Below are 24,973 nucleotides of genomic sequence, written 5' to 3'. Positions count from 1 at the left end.
TTGAGACCCTGCCCACGGCAGGGTGGTTGGACTAGATGATCTTTAAAGGTCCCTTGCAACCCAAACCATTCTATGGTTCTATGATTCTATGATTCTGTGGTTCTATTTGGCTGTGTTTGCTCTGTGCCTGTATTTTTGTTTCTTCATTATTTTCCACTTCAGTCATGAATGTAAATTCTTAGGAAACCTCAGCGTACTCTGTTTCTCAGATTTTAACAAGTCAACAGACACAATTCGGCATTGATTTTCCTGCTGTTCTACTGTTTCGTTCACTGGATTCTCCTACCAGAGATTTAGTGTTACGATTAAAAATTTCAAATCATCACACTTACTGTAGAATCATCTTGGATTGCATAAATTAGATCTCATTATTTTCATTTAAAAGTGATAACACTTACTGCCCAAATCCATCAAACCAATAAAGGTATAGCTTATTTTTAAGGTTATGTTGTCTTTAATTTATTTCTTTTTTTTATATATGGAAATTGATTTGGCAAACAGTTCTGTGAGTAAACAGAGAAGGTTTTGGTTGTTATGTAATTAACACTTTTAAACATTTTGGAAAGTAGCTAGAAACAAAAGCTGTTTTATAATTGATACAAATTACAGAAAAATAAACATCTTAGCATGATTATTTCATCACACAATGAAATAAGGTGTGACTTTTTGTTGTAAGGTATGTCTAGCAATGCAGAACTAACCCCCAAAATACAGCAGATCTCTTTTCTCAGCCTTTTTCACATTTTCTGCAATATTTTTTTTTTTTTGATTTTTTTATCACATGTTGTTGCTAAGAACTTCACTGAAATTGAACTTTCTGAAATTGGAACTCCAGGTCATTTTTCATAAAGCTTTTGATTTTTAAATTATTTACCCTACAAATCCTTTCCATGGGCAAATATAATCTGTTTTCTCTTTCTGTTTTTTCAAAGAATCTGACACTTCCTAACCTACAAGCTTCTCTCTGTACACCTGGTAATACTTCTTGCCAAGATTCTCCTTTTTAGTTAACACTCAGACCATCTAACTCTCAAAGTGTCTTGATTGCTCCTTCTTTTATCTTTATGCAAGAAGTTCTGATTCTAGCTCTTAAGAGTAGACATCACTTTCCCAGTCTATGCCTCCAAACATTTGCTTCTCTCTCAGTCATCCTTTTTATTTTACCAGAGGTTCCAGCACTGATGCCATTTGCATTTTATTTTCCGATTCCCGTTCCTTCCCTTTCACCAAAACATATGTCTTCATGAAATAACCATCCAGTACACATTCACCGAAGAAGGAAACTGTTAAGTGCCAAAGTTAAGAGGCCTGCCTAGTTTCTCTAGGTGATAAACAGAAAGTTTGACTGCCAGAACAATTCCAAGCACCTATGCTAGACAGTAAGACTATCCCACTCTGCTCCTCTAGCTTTTACCATGTCTCCTCATTGAGTTTTTCTTAAATTACAGTGCTTTACAGTGTCTACAATAGAATGACTTTAATGTCCCTGATTCTCAGCTGCACAAACTCATGTCTAAAATATAGAGCTTCCTTGACAATATTAATCATTGCTCCATCTCCTTTGTCTCCCTTCTTTTGGTTCTTATCTTCACTTGAAAGCTATACCTCCTCCTACACCATATAATCTTAAGAGCCACAATTTAGTTTTGCACAAATGGTGTGAGTGTTACTATTTACCAGTTCCTTCTTAATGGTGTGAGTGTTACTATTTACCAGTTCCTTCTTAATCTTGTTAGACATAGAAAGGATCACTTTTTCTAGCTCTAAGAATGCTAGGCTATTCAGATCAAATTTCTCTATGATGTGCTGCTTCTGTGGTCCTCAGTGCTTTTTACCCCTGCTATTGATAAAAGCAGCTATTTAATGAGCAACTTTCCCACTGAATTGATTGTGGGCCTGTCCAATGCAGGAAAACCTGTATTTTTCTTATATTAGGGAAATAATTCCTGATATGTAACCTGTAACTCTTAGGCCACACTGCTGCACTCATTCAAGTGTACAACATTTTGTCATAATTACTTTAGGGTTTCGTCTTTATTAATTTCATCATTTTTTTTTCTCTGTTTATGTTTAGTAGTTATTCTCATTTTGAAAATGACAGAAGTCCCTCAGCAAATGAGTAAGAATCCATTCTTGCTCTAAGCAATTTAGCAACTAATTGCCTCACTTAGACATTTAGAAGCTAGATGGCTACATCTAAGCTACCTCAGGCTCCCTTTAGAATCAATGGAGGGAAATGGACACCCTTAGAATATAATTCATGTCAGTGTATGATGAGAATTTAAGATAGATGAAATGACTAAGCCTTTGGAGCCAGCTTTTTCTGAGGCAGAGTATCTCAGGCTTGGATGTCTAACTTTCAGAAATCTAAACTTCGATGATTTCTACCCCAAAACTCACTGAAGTGCCTCTTTTTTTTTTTCACTTGTACACCGTGCAAATAGAACAACTTAGATCTTATTTTGAAAGCAAATATCTAGCATTAAATGGAAAGATTCTTGGCTTTTATTCTAGTTTCTGGGCATGATAACATCCAGACTATAATCTGTCTGAAATATCCTACTTTCATTGAATAAATCTAATATTCAAACTACATTTTCGCATTTTGCCATTCTGTTCCCTTTTAGACTCATTTGCTGAAGTGTTGGATCCTATATTTCCTATCCTTTTTAGCATTAACAGTTTAATACCGGTCTTCATCTGAGTTTGATCTTCCCAAGCAGTTCACATATGCCATAATACATTCAAGAGCAAATCTCCTGTTATTTGAAAAAGGATCTCTTTCTTCCAAAGGCAATGAGTTCCATGTTGTTTGAGCCTGGGTACTCTGACCCGTTTTAAATGTTTTATCTTAACTGTGTTCTCTGGCAAGGTCAATTTCAAATGTAGGCAGCTTCTCTGCAAGACTTCTGGTTTTGTTTTGAAGGTGATATCTCAGCTCTGTAAGTCCATGTTGCAGGATTTCTGTTCAGAAGTTCAAAGTTGGTCAAGTCTATCTCTGGACCTCCCAATTTCATGAAACTTGCTAGCCTAGGACAATCTATCTTCTGGTCATCTTCTCAATTCTCTTTTGCTGTTCCATATTATGAGTTCCCCAAATTATCTCAAATGTCTCTAGGAAGTTTCCAGATGATTCTTTAACTCCAGTTTCTGTTCTGTGTCTTTTCTGGACTTCTGGACTTCTTTGGCCATCTTTGTTATAAACCAGGTTGGTTCAATAGAATTCCATTCCATTTCCAATTACTTCCTTGTAAGGAATTTCTTTTCCAGACAGTAGTTTACGTGAGCAGTTAACAAAAATATGAGATTTTATGGATTTTCTTTGGTTAGACAAAGAATTTTATGTTAAGAGTCAGATTTTAAGTCATATATACCTTAATTTAAAGGAACGAAACAACAAGAGACATGATCACTATTCATAGTCGTAAGCTTCTTTTCTACTCAACATTCTTCGCAAAGTTCTCTCACTCGGCTTTCCTCAGGACCATATTTTTGGTGTTTCTTTTGTCAATATCCTTAGTTTTCCTTTTTTTTTTTTCTAAACCAGATGTACATATCTCTACCAGATAATGTCAGTTTGCTGTATCAAACCTGTTAATGGCCACTACCCCCTTTGCTTGTGTAGTATAGCTGACTGTTGATCAGACTGATATCCATTTTTGTGAATGAAGAGGCTGGTACTTCTACTGGTACCTTTCCTTCTCTGCCTCTGACTCCTTTGCCTCTGACCCCTAAGCCATGCTTTCGTGGTAAGATCAACAGGCAGAACGGTATTAAGCGTCTAATTCTCATAGGCAGTCTTTGGTACTTAATGATTCCAGAAGAATGCAATCATCACACACATAACATTTCAACAATTTTCATGATAAAAAAGAAACATGCAAGTTTAAATTACGCTAATGATAATCCTTCATTCGGGCTAGCGAAGCACCCTTTAAAAACGTCAACACAAGATGGCAGTAAACAAGTATAGAACATTTCATATGAACACTGTAGAGGAAATGACACTATGGGTAAAAGTACCATAAAGAACTTCAGCAGAATTAGGTAGCTATCAAATGAACCCGTTTGAACAGTTAGTTAACATTTATATGAGAGCTTAGTCTTGTTCATCTCTAGTAAATTATTTTTATTAATTGATTCTTTGTTACATTGATTAAATATTTAGAATGCTGAAGCTGCAGTTGGTGATTCTAGTGTAAAGAAAACTTTGTCCATGTGGTCATCTTTGATAGATTCTGCCTGTTCAACTCTGATTTCATTTTTAGTTTTCAAAGCTGACACATAGTTATGAAAAGCTACAGTCACATAAGTTAAAAGAGAAAAAGGTTGAAAGTAGAGAAGAATGTGAGGAAAGCCTAGAGACACCATCTGAACTGAGCAATTTATACAAGAAACTGGAGGTAAGAACACTTTGTTATTATATTCTAATTTTAATATGCCTTTAGAACTAATTTGTGGTTTAGAGTTATAAAAGTTAATTTCCTGATAACTCTACAAAAAATATAATTTTTTTTTGCTCTGGCAAGGAAAGGTGCATAGTTTAGTATTCAGGTTTTGTTCTTTTATGCAAGTTTTATTAGTGTTTTTAGTAGTTCTATGAGTTTCTTCATAAGTTTAACTATAAAAAAATTTTACTTTTTTCCTGATTATAATATGTGGATAATATAGTCTCTTGAGGCCTGAGACCTTTTACATATGCAGGATACTGTCACATAATACCTACTATTAATTTAAGTTTTATAGACCTCAGGACAACTTTGACTGTGTAGGGCTAGAGAGAAAAAGGATTTAGGATTGGAAAACTGCTTGTTACACACATATCTTGTCAGCACCCATGTGCCTGAGGCAATGCTTGACCTCTGTGCCTAGTTTTCCTAGGAAACGCATTAGAAAGGATTAGGCACTTAAAAATACATTCCACAGAATCCAGCATACTGAGTGGGGGACTGGATAATATGAGATGCTGAGGACGGGATTCAGTTATATTCCCAATCCCTCCGGACACAGAATGGATTTTAGCTGACATTCTTGGATAACAGGAAAATACTGATTTCTGTTGATAATTCCTGGCCTTGACTTCTCAGAGTTAGAAGTTACTTTATGATATGTGAAATAATCAGATATTTATTGGACGAACAGGAGAGTTAGCCAGCACAGAGAACTGACATATAGAGACTCTGCCTCCAAGCGGTGGCTTCTTCCCAGATACTCTTCTGGCTGCATTCACTGGTGCAGAAACTGATATCCAGTCTCATTTCTTATAACTGAGCAATATAATCTCTGGCTGTGCTCACCTTTGCTTCTTCTTTTGTAATTATCCAATAAATTTGCTGGTATCCTGTGCAAAGCGAAACAACCTCTAAAGGAAGAATTCCAGAGCCTGTTGAAAAATAACATTTGTTTGATAGGTAGAAAATTAACATGGGAAGATTCTGGTTCAGATTCTGTCTGGACAGAAGATTATTAAACTGAGTCTTCCACGCGTGGGGAGAACTGTCTAACCACTAGTCTGATGAAGCATGGGAGGATCACAAAAAAATTTACATTTTCTCTGGCCATCCTTTGAAAAGAGCATAATAAAGTAGTATGTGCTTCGAGTGTTTACTAAACTGGGTCCTGTAGGGAAAGTAAGCAGAGGAAAACCAGTTGAAAGTGTGAGCTAGTTGCCTAGTTGCTAAGCTTTGTGAAGACTTACAGGCTTATGATATCAATTTATGTAGATTTATTATATAGATTATTTAGACACTTGGAGAACTTTACAATCAAAAATTTAAGAACTAATAGATTTTAAGTACTTTCATTCTTAAGCCTCAATTAAGCAGGGTTTTAGGATCTTTATTTTGGACTTGCTTATCTTCGATGTTATTCTATAAGATATAGGAATAACTTCTGCAACCTTCAGGTGACTATATCTACATAACAGGACATATCCTAGATATATCCTAGATCTACAAAATGTTGCTGTTCCTTCACGCGGAAGAGTCCTTACCATCAGAAAAGCTACTATGCTTTGGACTGCAGCATAGCTGCCAACATCTGCTACTACAAGAATAATCAATGGGTTGTACATCTATCGTTTGACTAAATATATCACTACTGTGAAACTGTCTGATCCAGCTAATTTGAGAATGACCTTATTCAAGATTAAAATGTGAAAATAATGTAACACAATGCTATAATTTGATTAATTATGCAGTATGAAAAATGAGTGCTTGGAATGCATTCAGCAAATTCTGGTATTCAGGAAATAATGACTGTGTTGAAAATCCACTAAGCTCAGCAGTGCTTTAGTAAGGCCTTGAACCTGCAGTCTTCAATATGTAGTCTGAAACTCCATTTGTATCACATTTTGTAAAATGGGAAGATGTTTATTGGTTTAAAATGCCAGAGTGAATATTAGGAAGGGTATAATAGAGAAGATTTGTATTAATAATCTGTTTTGGAAAGCATTCAATTTTGTTTCAGTAGCAAATAACATCTTATTTTTTAAAATTTGGGGAATATGCCAGTTTAGGATAATTATAAAAAAATCATCTATCTTTTTGGAACCAACATTTCCATTGTGAAAAAGGAAGTTCTCATAACAGCTTATAAGTATTATAGTTTTCACAGTATAAAACAGTATACTGTTACTTTGCTAATTCTTAACTAAAAGAGCAACAGCTGTAGTCACTGGAGTTCTACTTGTTTTGTAGGATAATGCCTGTAAAGTCTAGTTGTGAACACATAAGATCTGTTATGATTTACGAGCAAATTCAAATACTCTTTAAATAGGAATAGAAGTGCAAATACAAAAATAGTATTTGATAAATCTGATACAATAGAATTTGTTACATAAGTTTTTGTTTAAACTAGGTGAACTTGGAACCAGAAGCAGCAATTGTAAAGACAGCAAGAAGTAAAATTTATTCACAGTAGCTGCTGTCCTATTTGTTAAAAAAAAAAGAAAAAAGCAAGCACTCAAAACATTTGCCTGAATATTAAGAGTTTGATTCCCTGCTGATTACTCTACTTGACACTGATATAGCTTTAAAGTCACAGGAACTACCCTCCAATAAAACAGGTGTATTATAGTCATAACACTAAGATCTACAGCAATGGAAGTGATTTAAAATATTTTATCATTTTTATTCAATGACTATGCTTACCAACCATTTTTTTTTTGATTAACAGCCCTTAAGATGGCTGGATGGCTGATTTATATCATTGCTTTTTTTTCCTTCTTTCCAAAATTAAGGAGATATTATGTATTAATTTAAAAACTAGATTTTTCTTAGAACTGTACAAATTACAATGTTATTTAGATTAAGGAAAAAAGTTATTTGCCCTGTGTTTACTAGCCTTGTTTGTCTGTCTTTCAGGAATTTAAGGCAAAATCAAGAGAACGGGATAAGACGGGGACAATCTGCCAAAACTATCTTGTTTATTTAGATGCTCAGCAAAAATTATTGTCCGAGAAATGTAGTTTATTTCAGGTAAAATTCCCACTTTCCTACTTAAGGGAGAAAATGAGCTGTTAGCTCAGCTGGAGTTATTTTAAATTAATTTTTAAAAAAATCCAAACACCGCTAAGCTTACAGTAAATCTGACAATACCATGGGCCCCTCACTACAAGAAGGACATTGAGGTGTTGGAGCGTGTCCAGAGAAGGGCTACAAAGCTGGTGAAGGGTCTGGAGGACAAACCTTATGAGGAACGACTGAGGGATCTGGGGTTGTTTAGCCTGGAGAAGAGGAGGCTGAGGGGAGACCTTATCACCCTCTACAACTACCTGAAAGGAGGTTTTAGAGCGATGGGAGCTGACCTCTTCTCCCTGGCGACAAGTGATAGGACAAGAGGAAATGGGTTCAAGTTATGTCAGGGCAGGTTTAGATTGGATATTAGGAAGCATTTTTTCACTGAAAGGGTTATTAAACATTGGAATAAGCTGCCCAGAGAGGTGGTGGATTCACCATCCCTGGAGGTGTTTAAGAAAAGGGTAGATGAGGTGCTTAGGGACATGGTTTAGGAGTGGTGGTGTTTTTATCGGGGTAGGTTAATGGTTGGACTTGATGATCTTAAAGGTCCCTTCCAACCTCACTGATTCTATGATTCTATGATTCTATGATTCTATGAATATATTGGTCGTGAATACATTGCTTTTAGGTAAGGCAGACCCATACTGAAAGATCTAATGATACATACAGTTATTTTAATTTTATTTTTCTCATGAAAACGAGAAAATGAACAAGTATCATGATGAAAGTTACAATATTTCTGATTTTTAAAAAACTGCAAAAAGCAGTGCATATTCCTTTTTACTTTTGTCAGTATATTGTAGAGATACTTTTATCTTCTATGTTCTTTACTAATACACAATTAATTGTGATGACACTTTATTGAAAAATATCTTATGAAGTAAGTAGTATATGCCATTACTATGTTTACTCAAATACTAAGTTCACTCATATCTAAGATAGCCCTCACTTTTTTGAAGACCATAAATATACGTTAGTATAATTTATGCAGAAAGATGAATTTCTATATGCTACCCCAAAATCAGATTTGGAGTTGTTTGTTGGATGACCTATCCCTTTTTTATCATATTTTTCAGTTTCAAGTTACCATTCAGTCCTTGCTTGACTTTGTGATCCTTTTTTACTTGCCAATTTGCTTACTACTTTTTTTATATAGCCTATTGATCTAGCATATTTTTATTTTTTTAATTCCTTCCAATTCAGAACAAAATATCGATATGATGATGTCTTGATGACCTATCCTGCTCTAAAAAAAAATTAGAAAATAACTTACAAATTAACTGGGCCACAAGACAGCTTGAAAATTAAGTAAGGGGAAGCCAATTACATTGCTAACTGGTAATCCCCTTTTCCACTGTTACTAAACTCATTAGATCTTAATCTAGTGAAGCACTTTCTTAAGAGTTCCTATGAGACTCTTTAACCACATCCAGAGTTTCCAAGGGTGACAGTTAACTTTTGGGTTTAAGACGCTGAAAGCATTCTGTTGCAACTATTGAACTTCCATACAAATGCGTTAAAAAAGCAAGGTTTTGACTGGACAAAACTACTGACTGATGCATGTTGATTATATAGTTAGACAAGTCAAAATGGAGTACTCAAGGTGATCTTCCACATTTTTTTATTGAGGCTTACATCACTGCGATAAGTGAACTTTCTTTGAAGATAGTTTTCTTCACCAACTAGTTTATTAAATAGAAGTCTGATGAACTATTAGCCCTTAACTGTATCAAAAAGCTTTGATTCGTCCTGTGTCTTTGTCTCAAATTCCTCTTTTGTGAGGTCTTTGATTTCCAGCTGGAGTCTTGCACTATATTTTTCACAGTATGCTTTGACATTATGATATGTCAGACTCCATAACTTAGATGTCAGGAGAACCTTAATTTATTATCTATAGAAACTAAACTTACCTTATACACAGCCAGTGGTCAGTTCTGCTTAGGTGTTCATCCAACACAAAGTACGGGAACATGGTCAATGACATCAATAGCTGTCTAAAGATTTTTGCAGGGCTCATCAATGAAATATGATATTTGTAACCCTATGTATTTTTGATATACGTTTTCTTGCTCAACTTGATCTCTGCACATGGTATATGGTTTCCAGGTTATATTTTATTGTCATTTTTCAGCTAATTCTCAGTTTTCTGAAAGATTACTGCTGCATGTTAATCTCCCAGTAGAGGGACGATGTGGATAATTTTTTGAACAGCAAAAACAGTTACCATAGTAATTATGCTTCTTCACGATGCCTGTGAATTCACAAATACTGGCAATACCGATTTTCTGAAGTATTGGTTTTAGGATTTTAATTAGTACAAGAAACTGAATGGAGTGTGGGACTCTGCAGAATGTGCGAATGATTCTTCCCCAAGTTTAAAGATAATGACATCAAAGAAGTACAGTTACTGTAGTAACTGAGCTGTTTATACATGAACTATGTAACGCTAGTCCTCTAGTCAAAGGTTAATATCTATCCTGAGGCGCACACACACACAAGTCCTACTAAGTTCAGTGAATCACAGAGGAACATTTCTCTCAAATTATTTTTTGTAGGTAACTGCTTTGAGTAGGTCATCATAATCACCTTTTTCACATTTGGGGCTAATTAACATCAAGTGCTAGGGAAATACACAGCAGAGGAGAAAAATCCTTGAAAAAATTCTGTGCCCTTGAAAGTTTCTGAAGCATTTTTCTTACCGAGGGCAAAGAACTTCAGACAAAACCAAGGAAGTATCCTTTAGAGAAGTAATGCAAATTGTTCCAATTGTGCCATCTTTTCTAAGCAAATACTGGTGAAAATGGAAATGGCTTTATGATTTTAAGTAGTAATGGTTTATCCTAACAGTTTACGTGTAATTACTGAATTTAATTTAAAAGATTTTCTTGTTTTATAGAAGCAGACTCAGAATTATCAATTCCAAAGAAGCAATAAGAAACAAAACCAAGAAGAGGTAATTACCTATGGACAGCCTGAAAGTGAAAAGGATGAGTTGATTATTGAAAAGCTAAAGGCAACTGTGAATGAAATTGCAATAAACAAGACTAAACTAGAAACGGAAAATCTGAAACTCCGGGAGGATTTAAAAATGTACCAAAACCAGTGCCAGGTAGTAATAATTTTTCTTTTTCCTTTTCCTGATGACTGTGGAATTAATGTTGGAGAATTAATTACTTAGGAGTATACTTTAACACAGAACACAGACTGAGCTGTGAACAGTACAATTTGTTGAGTAACACTTGAAGAGAAAACAGAAATATGTTTGATATGTAGTAGTATATTTTATTCTTGTCTGTTTATCTGGGGTTTTATAACTTTCCTATATCCACAGCATCTAGAGGAACGTAGCCTAGTTCGCTTGGTTCCTTGTATATAAATGACTTCTGTGAAATCTCTTTATCTGGTTTACACCTTGTTGTACACTGTGCCATATAACTAGTAAATAAGTGTATAGAAAAGTGTATGGTATACTTTCTTCGAGAAGATTTTGCAGTCAATGAACTTTTAAGTTTCCGGCCATGTGAAGAACCATCGCTGTTTATCTTTTTTCCAGTTTACCGTTTTACAACGTAGCACTGATCTATGAAGACAGTCATTTGAGCCTCTTGTTTTGGTCATGATATGTGAGTTCTGACAAGATTGAGATAATACAAGATCTTTACAGCCTTTTTTATTAGCTATGTTTGAAACAGATCAGGAATGAGATTCTCGCTGCTATTTTTTTCTGGTAACTTACATAAATTATGCTTTTGCTTATTTATTGAAGCACTTCAAGGTTCAGAAATATATTGAGTGGCCTCTAGTAACGTCGACTCTTTCTGGAGAAAGATAATCTATTTCTGTTTATAGACAACCTTGCAGAGTTATAACTTCATATCCAATATACTTTATAGGACTTAATATATATGTGGTGGAGGTTAATTGCAGGTGTCGTCAGAACAGCCACGTTTAGCGCATGTGGTGTTTATACATGTCATTTGCACATTAGTTCATGGAGTCATTTGCCTGTATACGAGCTATTGGTATGCAAGCAAAAAAACTCTGTTTAGGGGCCTGCTAAAAGGCTGCCATCAAAAGCAGTGGGACTAAGATACAGAGTGGAACAAATCACGGCCGTTGGAGCAGGTGTATAGATGCTGTACGACAGAGAAAGGAGATATCATTGTCCTGTAGCCTTTGAGAAAATCTTCAAGCAGGAGCCTTGTTGGAATCATGTGAATAGAATACAGGAGCTGCAGGAAGCACTGAAGGCATGGAGCTAGATGTACACAACATTATCGGCTAAAGGGCAGAAGGTTATGGAATAACTGTGCTGGTGATGTGGAATGCTGCTGTGTTAGTTAGAAAAGCCGCATTTGTAAATAGCTGCAGAAGGGAAGCACTGATGTAAAGTCAATGTATGTTGAAAATGTGGCACTCAGATAATTTTTTAGGAATGACTGTATGAGAAAGAAGGAAGTGCAAGGCCTGTCATCAGCCAGAAGGAGTAAGCAAGTTTGCGTGAAGGAGTGCTAGGTGGAGGATGGGAATAGTTGGACCTGATGCAGGAAAGGAGGGAGGAGTAAATAGGAATCTCGGTGGGGAGAAGGCTGATGGCAGTAACAGCAAGTCTAGAATTATGCCTCATATATCTTCTATGCCTATGACCATTTCCTGTGTGCTTCTAAATATTTCTCTCATACTATTAATTAGCAAGGAAACAGTGATAAAGTGAAATGACCAGTGAAAAGACCAGTTTGGTTGGGTGTACAGAAAAGATCCAAACTGAGACTGCAGCCTATTTCTCTACCTTATGAATTGTCTGACAAACTTAATTGCAGCCATGCATGAAAGGCAGCCTGAAAACATCACACAGGAGGTTTGGTTCTTGGAAAGTCTGCATGAAGTCAGCTGCTGGACACTAATAGAGCGTATAATTGTATTAAAAAGGTTGAACAGGTTTGAGCCGAATTAGAAGAGGAGCGGATCAGGAATTTTTTGAGACTCCCTTTTGATATCAAACATGGCAAGCTAGTTGAAGCAAAACTTTTCACAGAAGAAAAGAGAGGACTTTCTAATTTTTTCAGCTTGAAACAGACTCTTAAAAAGCTATATTTCATTAGATATTTTCTAGTTTCTGGTTCAAAATTAATTTTCATTTTAGTGTTTTAATTATATGCAATAGATATTTCCTAAGATAATAAGTGGTACATCTCTAAATGACTTTTTTGAAGTGATCTGTGAAACCCTTGACCTGAAATTCTGTTTCAATTATTATTGTGACTGCTGCTGTGGCTGCGGTTGTTCGTGCTATTATTATAACTCACAGAAAAAAATACAATTTATGTAAATATGTATGATGACTGCAGTCTGCCACAGATGATATGACTTCCACCACAAAATTGTGCAGCATTCATTGCCCTTATCCACCCCAGAATGAAATCAGAAGGGTAACCCTCCCCCAAATTCATATATTATAAAATAATTGTGGCTATTTCTTGAATGTTGAAGTCATGAAGATGATCACAAGCAAGTCTTGCAGACAATTTTAACAAATCATTAAGCTTTATTTCACTTGAATGTGCCCAGACTTGCATTTCAGAATTTAAAAAAGCTTTCTCAGCCTTAATTTAACAAAGGATAAGATGAATGAATCTGTATATTCAGTCTCTGTAAAAAAACGTAAAAGCGCTTCATATCTGTCTTCAGCAGCCCTTTCAGCCAGAGGAAAACCACAAGCTTCTCGGAAGGAAGGTCATTCTCATATAAAGCTCTAAGGGAAACAGGCCTTTGAAGTTCCTTGCATGTGGTGTCATTTCTGGGTTCCAGTTGTCTTTTGAAAGTTTAAAGGCTTTATTTTTGTTTTTAAACATGGAAACTGTATTAAAATAAAATGAAGAAATTATGAAAAATACCAGTGTTTTTAGTGTAATCGTTTTAAAGGCAAAGGATCAACATCCTTGGAAAATCCTTTAATTTTTTTAATCTGGAACATGCTTTTGGATCTTGGGTGAAAGGAAGTAAGTATTCTCTGGATGTTATTATTGCAAGAATCTGATTATTATTGCTACTTTTGTTATTTGTGGGTTATATTTCCAAGTTCTTATCTTTAGTATGTTTTCAGTATATTTTGGGAGAATACTGGTTTTATTTTTAATTCAGCTTTTATGATGCCAAATATAACATGTATCTTCAGGTTTCCTATCACATTATCAATCAGAAATTAAAGGTAAAGTAGAGACAAGATTTGTGGAGCCCTGAAGAAAAATCTTTCTGTGATTGTTTAAAATTTTGTGATGTTCATCTAAATAAGCAATTAGGTCCATGCAGATAGAAGTAGTTTTGGAGATGACTGAGCACACACCTTATCTAGGTACTTAAGTGTAGATGTATCTGCTCCAAGCTTCCAGGCAACGTTTAATAAAGACATGCACCTAATCCTGCCTTTCTATAGCCTTGTAGTTTTCAAGCTTATAAATTTGGAAATGCTGCTAGGAAAATCGAAGATGCAAGTTACTTATGGCACTGATTCATGCATGTGAAGCATGTTCTATGGGGCAGAACCTGCTGAAACAAGCAGACAATGTATTTTCGATGAATTTAGTACAATAAAGAACTTCTGAATGATGTTTCCTATGATAGTTCCAGAGACAGATGCATTGGAACACTGCAAGAGCTAAAGAATATTCAGCATCTTATCTTTTAGATGACATTTCTGGAGAAAGGGACTGACATGAAAGTAATGCCTTTTTCAGAAATGAAACTCAAAATAAAAGCATGTATGTACGTTCACACAAATTATACAGCTATTGAAAATTATGTGTTAAAATACAGCATTTTGAGCTACTACTGTCTCATTTTATTTAACTATTTACGTATTTGCTTGTTTCTTTAGCACATGGAGGCAGACTTTTCAGAAATGAGAAATGAGCTGCAGTCATGGGATGCTCTCTGGAGAAGGATACAACTGGAATGCAAACAGTTGCATGCAGAATTATTGAAAATCAGAGGGTATGAAGACATGCAGGAAATCCAAATAAAGTATGTATGTTGAAGATAATATTTAAATTAACAAGTACTTCTGAACTAATAACTTTTCTTACATTCGATTTAAATTTAGTCGGTTTAAAAAGATACTCTGGATTCAAATGTCAGAGTCTAAACAATTTTAGAATAAACATTTTCATTAGCAATTATATATGACAAGATTGCAGGGAATAGATGCAGGCTCTGTTAAGAGGCTTTAATGCTGCCTAGATCTTTACAAATCAAGGCATTTCATTTATTTTTATTTATATGTTTACAGTGCCATTCATTTTCTTGGCATTAAAACACTTTGGAAGTAGTGCAGTTAAGGTTCTCCCTAGCCTCCTTTGAGTAAAATGTTCATCTTTTTATGGTTTATCTAATATACCATAGCTATTTGAGATTGTCTGAAATACTAATCTACAAGGCATTTTAGGATTCATTCTTCATGCACTTGCATTGTCCTTAATCTCTAGATATCTTCCAAGACCAAACCTGATTTAGGCCAAATCTTTTTGTTGTTTGGTTTTTTCCATCAGTGAGCAGGTCTTCCACAGTTTTACACTGAGGAGAGGATACTGTAAGGTAAAGGTTATTGAATGTTTTCTGCTTGTTTCGTGTTTTGTTTATTTCTTATTTAAAGGCATCAATCATCTTGTGTGCAACTTACTGAGAAACTAGAAAATAAAAACACTAAGTTGTTGCTATTGGCACAAAGTCAAGAACACCAACAAGAAGAGCTAAACAAGGTATTTCATATTGTTAAGTATTTCCAGGTCTTAAGTGCAATATGTGATTTTAAAAAGAGAGCAGAGTACTGACCTTGGGTATGTGCATACGCAGAAGAGATCAGGAGAATAAATTGTGGCTTTAGGAGAGTATGAAGTTTTCTTATACGAAAACGTTTTCATATATGGCTGCATTGCTGGAGGTATTGTATAGCTGTACAACTGATATTTGGATTTGTTCACTAGCAACACAGCTAGCTACTTCATTGAAATAATGGAAGAGAGCATGCGTAAACATATTCAGATAATACCTGGCAAGTAATAAACCCTCCAAGGCTATGAGTAATTCATAGGCGATAGGAGGTAAGTAGTAGTTTGTAGGTGGTGTCAGATCACGGAATCACGGAATATTCAGAGTTGGAAGGGACCTCTAGAGATCATCTAGTCCAACTCCCCTGCCAAAGCAGGATTGCCTGGAGCACATTACTCAGGACTGCATCCAGGTGGGTCTTGAAAATCTCCAGAGAAGGGGACTCCACACCCTCCCTGGGCAGCCTGTGCCAGTGCTCTGTCACCCTCACCGTAAAGTTTTTCCGTGTATTTGAACGGAACTTCCTGTGTTCTAACTTGTGCCCATTGCCCCTCGTCCTGTCACTGGGAACCATTGAAAAGAGCCTGGCTCCATCCTCCTTCAACCCACCCTTTAGGTACTTGTATGCCAGATGTAAGGTATGCTAACAGATCCACTGATACAAGTCGCTATGGCGGGTACCCACACAAGGCTAAGCTTAATCGGTCACCTGCTGCATGGTCTAGGGCAGTGCTCTTTTGTTTGAACCGTGCATCGCATTGAATTGCATATTTCAGAAGCACTGTGTGCAAGCAGTAGTGGCATGGCACTGTGGCATGGCGTATGGCTTGGCAGGCCAAACCACTTTGGGAGCAGAGGGTTCTCAGAACTCATTTTACAGGCATGTTGTGGTTTTGCTGAGTAGCAATGTAAGCAGGAATATTCCTAATTGGATGCAGCTGACTTGGATGCAGCAGTTCTGGCATGATAGTCATGATCTAGCTCTTAGATTTTTTGCATCTACATCTATTTGTTTACAATTCTAGAATTTCTGTGTAGTTTGCATAAATAAAAATGAAATGCCATCTGCTACTGATTGTGTACAGTACTGTGAGGATTATTAAAATGGGTTCAAAGGTTGTTATACTGGCTTTTGTAGTTTTGTTTCTTACGTAACACAAAAATCTGTCGGTACTAAATTGTTGGTTAGTAGAAAGATTATGAAAACAATCTTTGTGTTGATTCTTTGGAGAACTCTACACAGGGGATAGTGCAGAAAGTTTGACTTTAAATTTTATATATAATGGTGGGAAAGAGTCTCATAAAGTGATTTACCACATATACTCTTTATTTCTAACATAGTTTCTCATTAAAGAGTCTCTAGATTGATTTATTTATATTGGTCCAAAGTTAATTTAGGCTGCATTAAACTCATTTTAAACCTAAATTAACTTAGGAGCAGTATAAATAAATCATACTTAGGTTTATTGAATGGATATTTCCTTGGATATTCTTTGCTGTAAATTCCAATTCTTAAAATTTAGATCATTTTTATTACATTATTTTTAAATGTTAATTTAAATGCCTTGGATTTCATTCATTTCTAATACTAAATAGGCAAATGAAAACACAGGGGAAGGATTGAAAAAAAGATGTAGAAATAAAGTTGTGTGCACTGACTCACGAAGACATTTTATTATAAAATCTCAAAAATCTCTGATTTGGTTAGAAGAGTTGATATCTTGGAAGAAATGGCAAAAAAAGTCGCTAGTAGGTAGTAACTGATGCAATCATATTTATTGCACAACATTTTTTCTTTTTGAAACATATTTGCTACAGATAAGAAACCATCTTTATCGAGAGGAGCAGTCCCATCGCTCTGAGCAGGAAAGAATGAAGACAGAAATCTCTGACCTGACAGAAGAGCTTCATCAGAAGGAGATCACTATAGCAACTATCATGGAGAAAGCTAGTCTTCTGAAAAGACAGTTAAAAATGGAGTTAGAGATAAAAGACAAATTGTTAGCAAAACAACAGGTAAGCAAGCAGGCAAAACCAGCCTAGATCATTTTATTCCACACTATTGATAATGACATACGTTATCTGTGAAAAAAAGACATTACATTTCTTGCTGTAGCTTTCATCAGCAGTGCTGTAATAGCTGTGAAATATTACTAAAGCAGCCAAATTGATACTGGAACAAGAAAACATCAGTATATGTCAACTGTACATCAGAGTTGCGATTCATTCTGACCATCAAACGTAGTTACCATTTTAACATGCAAAAGATCTTGAAAACATCCAGTTTGTAGTTATTGTATGTGCTTTGTCATTAGAACCGTTTTTTTACATTATCTAGAATGTTTCCTAGTTTTTAAAGTTTTTTTAAAGCTTTTTGAAGAGTGTTACGAATCTGGTTAGAAAAGTTTGGTAATTTTAAAGCTGAAAACTGTAAGATACCAGTGTTTTAATAGCTAATTTCAGTTTTAAAAACAAATATGTTATCTTCATTACTTAGTTTTGTAAACTATCATATTTAGAGGTTTCTGGGTATCTCTGGGTTTCCTGAGAGGGTCGCTGCATATTGAAAATTGCGATTAATGTAATACTTGACTTTTGGCAATAGGAAAGTTAGTGTTTGGGGAAATGAGAGATGTCTCCCGCTTTGTAGCACTCTTTACTAGGCCATATTCCCTATCATATCACTAAAAGAGTGGATGTCGTTTGTAGGCTTCATGACTAGGAAAACACTTTCAGTGGCCTGCAAAATCTGTCCATCTGTATCTCCTAACTGCATGTGAGCTCCCTTATTTTCCTAAGTCATTACTTCTTTCAAAAAGGTAAATAAAATTAGAGGCATTGCATTTGTATACCTTTTATAGATGGTTTAAGACTTTTTTCTGCTTTAGTATTGCTGTATTTAAAGAAGAATTATTGTAGTTATTTTCATAATTCTTTATATTTACTTTGTAAAATTAAAGTTACATATATCTATACTCAATGTTATTTCACTTTAGCAGTAATATTCTTGCATTTAACTAAGAAATTAATCTTTTCCTAGTTGTTGGATTTCCGATACAAAGTCATCCAATCTGAGAACACACATCTAAAAGAGATGGTGGAAAACCAGGAATGTAAAAGTTGCATGGTAATTTTTTTTGAATCTATGGAGTATGCAGAACAGTTACTTATATTTATTGTAAGTGTAGACTGAGATCATGGCAGATTTAGAGATTTCTGGCTTGCATAAAATAAATACATGAAAAGAAAGTGTATCACATAATCAAAACCAAGTGATATCCACACACAGCTTGAAGATGGGTATAGCTAGGAATAATTTTGACCTTAGCTGTAGTAAACTACAAGCAAGCTAAATTTTTCAGCAACTATCTAGACACTAAAAAGTTTCTGGGATCTCTGATCATTTTCATAGCCCTATATGTCTATCAGTGATACATTACCTATATATACATATACAATATTATGGAAGGCCAAGTGCAAGGTCCTACATCTGGGTCGGGGCAATCCCAAGCACAAATACAGGCTCGGCGGGGAATGGCTGGAGAGCAGCCCTGAGGAGAAGGACCTGGGGGTACTGATTGATGAGAAGCTCAACATGAGCCAGCAGCGTGCGATTGCAGCCCAGAAGGCCAACCATATTCTGGGCTGCATCAGAAGTGTGGCCAGCAGGTCACAGGAGGTGACTCTGCCCCTCTACTCCACTCTTGTGAGACCCCACCTGGAGTACTGCATCCAGCTCTGGAGTCCCCAGCAGAAGAAGGACATGGACCTGCTGGAGCATGTCCAGAGGAGAGCCACGAGGATGATCTGAGGGCAGGAGCACCTCTCCTATGAGGAGAGGCTGAAAGAGTTGGGGCTGTTCAGCCTGGAGAAGAGAAGGCTCCAGGGAGATCTTATCGTGGCCTTCCAGTACCTAAAGGGAGCCTACAGGAGAGCTGGGGAAGGACTTTTTACATGGGCATGTAGCGATAGGATGAGGGGGAATGGCTTTAAACTGGAAGAGGGCAGGTTTAGATTAAACATCAGGAAGACATTTTTTACTTTGAGGGTGGTCAGGCACTGGAACAGGTTGCCCAGAGAGGTTGTTGAGGCCCCATCCCTCAACACCTGCTGAGGAGGTGTTCGAGGTCAGGCTGGATGTGGCCTTGGGCAACCTGGTCTAGTGGGAAGTGTCCCTGCCTATGGCAGTGGGGTTGGATAATCTTCAAGGTCCTTTCCAACTCTAAACCATTCTTTGATTCTATATATTATTGTGGAAACATAGATGGATGTGTGTATGCATATCTAGCTCTTCTCTACAGCGATATTCTTCATGAAGTTTGAGTAGAGCTGTCTGACAGCTATTGTAGATATCACGTTTGTTAAATTTTATTGGTCAAATCCATTTACTAGATACTCCACGTATCAATGCATTTGTGATCTTAATAATGATTTCCTACTTTACTAGTGTATTGTGAGGATCTAAACACTAAAGATTGTGAGGTATTCAGATATTAAGACTGCAGGGACTGGAGAGATTTTTATGGATGTGTTTGTACAGTAGAGTAGATCACTACACAGACCCCTCAAACTAGTGCCAGCCTAAGTCAGTATGGTGTAGCGCGTCATCAGGCAGGGTTACTTGTTGAGATCTCAAAAGCAATGTAGCTGTGCCAGCTCAGTTTTGGGGTTCATGCCATTATAACTGTACTGCTGATTCTAGAACTATTAGTGGTGGGGTGACATAGTGCTCTCCTTCCTCTCTTCTGCCACTTCTCTCTAATTGGGAGACATAGCTGAGTGCCTGCCCCCTATCCTTGTACAAAATATTAAATCTTCTTATGCTTTCTGGCACTTCCATGCCAGCTTGGATCATAAATTTCCCCTAAAAATAGCTAAGCAAGGCAAGGTTTACAGGAAGAGAAGACATCAGACCAGTTAGTGCAAGGGATAGACAAGCTCATGGGCAAGAGCCCAGTTGTGCTAGCAGTATACTAAGAACCCAATTCTTAATACTCATGAGTTAGTGGGTTCCCAGAGAATAAGGTAAACATAGAAATATATGGAAGCACAACTTAATAAAACATACGGGTTTTTAGTCTTTTGTAATCTGATAAATCTTTTGAGAATTTTCTGTTGATGGCAGTATACTGTTATTGCAAATGTATTTACACAGTGCAATGCAGTATACTGCAGAGAGGTAGTTCCAAATTAGCTAGCTAAGCATGCAGCATAGGCTTCATGGAATAGAGAGAGGACAAAAAAGGAATGGAGTATGCTGGCCAGCCAACTTCCAGAACTACTCTGCATCTTCCACTCTTGATACTCTAGTCGATGGGCCTCTTTAGCTCCTGGTTGCCGTGCTCATGTTGCTTGCACTTTCAGTATTTTGACTTTTATGCCAGCTGAGAAGCAGTGTTTAGCAACGCAGATGGAGAGCACTGTGCTAATGTGGCTTTACTGCTTCTGAAACTGAAGGTGACTGTATCTCAACACAGATATTAAATTGTGCCTGTAGTCATAGCCTGTATGTGGTATAGTAATGAACTTCTATAATTTTTCTTGCTATTTTTGGTGTATTTGTTACTGGAGGGAGTGATACAGTCTGCAGCTATAGCTGTTATGATTGCTTTTATGTCATAGGTTTTACAAAGCAAGCAATGAATTTACAACAATAATATTTTGAATGCATGTTTGTTGAGAAATTTTAATTTGTTTTATTGTGTTACAGAGGCTGTTATGCCTTCTTTCCCATTTATCTAGTGTCTTTTTCTGGAGGCAATTTTCTTGGTTTGCTCTAAGTGTTGCGTGATTATGTATGGTAGCTAGGTCTTTCCTTAGCATAGATCATTGTTTTGTGTTTGCTTGTTAAAAATACTAACATTTATTGTGGAAAAAATGTAACTATTTAATGATGTGTTTATCTCCTTTCACAGAGTATAGATTTATCTGACAAAGAACATGGAAATTTCACAGCTTCCATTAACAAACTGGAACATGAGAAAGTAAGATTACAAAATAGTCTTGTTAAACTACAAAATGACACAGAAACGTCAATGCTAGGTCACATGGATACATATGGAGAAACAGAACACAGCTACCAAACCCATTCAAAGATGCAAGAAAAGGAAGAGAGGTAATATTTAGATTGTACAAATATGTGAAACTTCCTGTAAGTTTTTTGGAAGCATCTAACTAGGCCAAACTGTTAAGCTTTTTTTCTGTTTCTGTTCATTCAGAACTCCCACCAACATAAATATCAGACCTAGTTAGTCTATTTGTAAGAATTTCCTACATTTTTCTGGATGGCTAACTGAATTTGGCAATAAATGAAGGCCCAGAAATGTTTGATCATTATTGTAATATTTGTCACATGAAACAACTTAAAAAACTTTTTATGCGCTGCTTAAGTTATTCTTAGCTCCAGGTTTTGCGAAACAGGACAGAATGTATTTTTACTGCCAAATAAAAACAAGACAAGGAAAGGATATAAAAACCAACATGAGAGGTAAACTGCTCTGCAGGAGGTTATCTTAATAAGCAGTTTGAACTACAGCTCCTGCTGAAAAGCTTTGTGTCCTGCCAGTTTCATTTGTTGGAAGTTTCGTTAAATGTATTTTAATGCCTTGTCTAGTTTTGGTGTTCTTGGTTGACCTGATTTTTAAAAGAAACATAATTCCAGATGCCTTGAATAAATCATTGCTACAATAATCTCCTTGTTAGGGAAAAATAATGAGATTAAGGATATTCAGACTCATAGAGAACATACTGTAGTGATGACTTCCTTCTTAATTCCCTGTATTCAGTGGAACTCCGAATTACCTTAAAACATGTTATAATCATGATGTTACAGTAATAAAAAGAAAATGAAACTCCTTGCTAAACAATATTTCACAGTATAGGAGAGTAAAAATTAATGAAGAGCTAAATATTTTTGATTGTTTGTAATTAATAAATAACTTGATAGCACTAATGTAAAACAGTTCTGTGAAGTAAGGTTTCAATAATTGGAGCCAAAATTGTACAAGATTTCAAAGTCATACATTCAGTCTTTTGCAAAGTTTAAAGTGATTTTTGTGCTGCAAAATAGAAAGGCGTCCCATTATATGTAGCTATATTCTCGCCTAAAATTTCCTTTTAAAGATGATGTTTACTGTTGGATGTAGTATTCATGTGTATGTAAATATATAAATTATATGTTGTATGTACACATTTATATATATGCATATACATGATACACACACACACAGATAGATACGGCGTTTCAAATTATGTTGAAGGTTTTGCTGAAACAAATGTTTACAAACCAGGATACAGACCATTCTGCACCTGTAGGTCTCATAATTTCCCCCAAAATTGGTCAATGCAATTTTTGCTCATGCTTCCAGTCTTCTTAAGTGAGAAAAAATAAGGGTTTTCCCCCATTTTCTCAGGAATTACACTTGCTGTACATGAGGAATTGTGAAATTTCATTCATGAGAATTTATCACAACACAGATCTCAACCATGCTACTGAACACAACTTAAATTATGACTGTAATTAATCTGATGAAACAGATATACTGAGCCTGGTTTGCAGGATCTAAAACATGCATTTGATTTCCTAAATGAAAAGCTATTTAGGTAAATAAATACATACATAGATTTCAAAAAATGTGCAAATTCCGTGTGTACTGTATATACAGATCAGCCAGCCAGTCTTCTTAACATTTGGCCCTCTCTATACTGTCAGTTCTCTGTTCCCAAACAGGGAACTACCTCAAGATTTTCTCAGAAAACTAAAATTAAATTTTCAACTGTCAAATGTATGCAGATAAACCAGGCAATTGATGTTGGTTGAGTTAAACTCTGGGGTATGTTTTATTTTATTGTGAGCATAAACCTTGTTATTTCTGTTTTAATTTGCAGTTCTGTTTCCATGGTAATTATGGCACTGGAGAAAGGGCAAAAAGACTTTTTTTACATAGTAAAAAAATAGAAAACACAGTGTTTGTGCAAGAGGTGTATGTTTGTGTTTTAAATAGTAATTTCAGAAGCCATACTTTTTGGTTTTCCTGTTCATTCAGAAACCTGGGAAGTTTTGCACAATGAAAAAAAATGTCTTCAAGTATATTCTATAATATTTTTCAGGCACGTCTCACAATATGTACTGGAATCCTAAACATGGACACAGTCATTAGTTAGATAGGAGACCTCTAGAGAAAATACAGGAAATTGCAGGAAGTTATACTGACGATTTAGAAAGAGGCATGATTTCTTCTTTTTTGCAGTATATAGTGAATTTCTAAATATTACAAAGTAAGATATGCAGGAGTAGCATCTTTTTGATAAAAACTACTGTGGGCACATCCTACCTATAACCCCTTAAATATGATAATTTACTTCTAATTGCCATTTACATAAGCTTTCTCCACCCTCAAGATTTCAATCCTTTATTTAGACCTTGGCCACAAGCAGTTGATTTAAATTTTGGCATGGTTGAAGAGGGCTTTCTCTGATGAAGCTGATGTGTATAGACTGTTTCTTCCAAAATTAAAACATACATGTGAGTTTCCAAATGAAAGGCTCCTTACTTACCATAAAAATATACACAAAATAGGTTAACTGGTCAAGCCAAAGTGCACTTTCATCATGTGGCAGAAGTGAGGGATAAAGGCTGGGAATGAATGCCTACTAAGGTAGCTGTGGATCTCTTAAAGGATCTGTGTTGACAGTGGCACGTCTGTCTCAAGGAGGTTTTCACTACCCTTTGGAGGTCACACAGTCTTAGTCGTACTCACCACTGGATCGGTTATGGCAATAGATAAACTGGAAGCAGTGAGAAAAAATCTCTTCAGGAAAGTACTTTTTAACCACTTTTAAAATCAAGCTAGCAGTTACACTTGCAAGGTAATAGCAACAACGCAAATTCTGAAGACATTCTGTTCATTAAAGACCTGTTGTTTTCTTTCTCAAGAGTAGGTATGTCACCCAGCACAAGCTGCGTAAGGAATTTGTTTTGCACCACTGAAGTCATTGATCGCATAGGGACCAGGCTGATTTTATACATGAGTCTGGAAAAATTGATCCTGTCTGTATAAATTCCCTTTGTGAGGACCTTCACTTCTTGTCCCAGGTGTTGCCATGTCAACAGTGATATTATTTTTGCGAAGTGTGTGTATATGTTAAATACTCTAAGACAGTAAACCCACTGAAAGCATAAGTTATTCAACTGCAGGTATAGTGTATTTGCATTGCCAGTGTTGACAAATGGACAGCTTTTTAAAAGTTTGCAGATATTTGCCTACCTTTACATTTGTATTCAAAGTAGAACTCTGTTCTTAGGTATTATTTTGCACAGAACTGGCAGAAATTTAAACCCCAACTGTGAAATCTGTCTGAAGTGAAGGCGTAGTATCCATATCAAAGCACCTAAATATAGGTGTCATGTTTTTTTTCCAAGATAGCAAACGCCCCCAGCAATCCTATGGATTACAGTAGGAAGTGGAGTTCCTGTAAAAAAATCAGTCCTTTGCAGGGGGGGAGAGTGTATCTGGTTTTGCTATCTAAAAGCTACCATAACTGTAGGCACCCAAGTCTGAAAATTCTGGTCTTAGTGAAGTAAGCTATAACATAACGGTAATAACTGTTATTAAATGCATAGAGAAGCA

The 24,973-nt window shown here is 36.0% G+C and overlaps 1 protein-coding gene across 1 annotated transcript in view; it reads left to right on the top strand.

Annotated features, from left to right (window-relative positions):
* The window catches only part of DEUP1 (deuterosome assembly protein 1), a gene marked incomplete at both ends in the record, with an annotated part of 44,303 nt that overhangs the window by 10,743 nt on the left and 8,587 nt on the right, over window positions 1-24,973 (top strand). Inside the window, 8 exons of the mRNA XM_082482945.1 lie at window positions 4,269-4,403; window positions 7,365-7,478; window positions 10,417-10,629; window positions 14,395-14,540; window positions 15,169-15,274; window positions 17,163-17,360; window positions 18,385-18,471; window positions 21,260-21,459. Of these exons, the coding sequence (XP_082339071.1) occupies window positions 4,269-4,403; window positions 7,365-7,478; window positions 10,417-10,629; window positions 14,395-14,540; window positions 15,169-15,274; window positions 17,163-17,360; window positions 18,385-18,471; window positions 21,260-21,459 (1,199 nt within the window). The remainder of the gene's footprint in view (window positions 1-4,268; window positions 4,404-7,364; window positions 7,479-10,416; window positions 10,630-14,394; window positions 14,541-15,168; window positions 15,275-17,162; window positions 17,361-18,384; window positions 18,472-21,259; window positions 21,460-24,973) is intronic.

The sequence above is a fragment of the Vanellus vanellus genome, assembly GCF_965231255.1.
Source record: "Vanellus vanellus genome assembly, chromosome: 1".
In the NCBI taxonomy this organism is placed as follows: Eukaryota; Metazoa; Chordata; class Aves; order Charadriiformes; family Charadriidae; genus Vanellus; species Vanellus vanellus.
The sequence above is the reverse complement of the archived record's forward strand: the minus strand, read 5'-3'. Positions and strand labels throughout refer to the sequence as shown.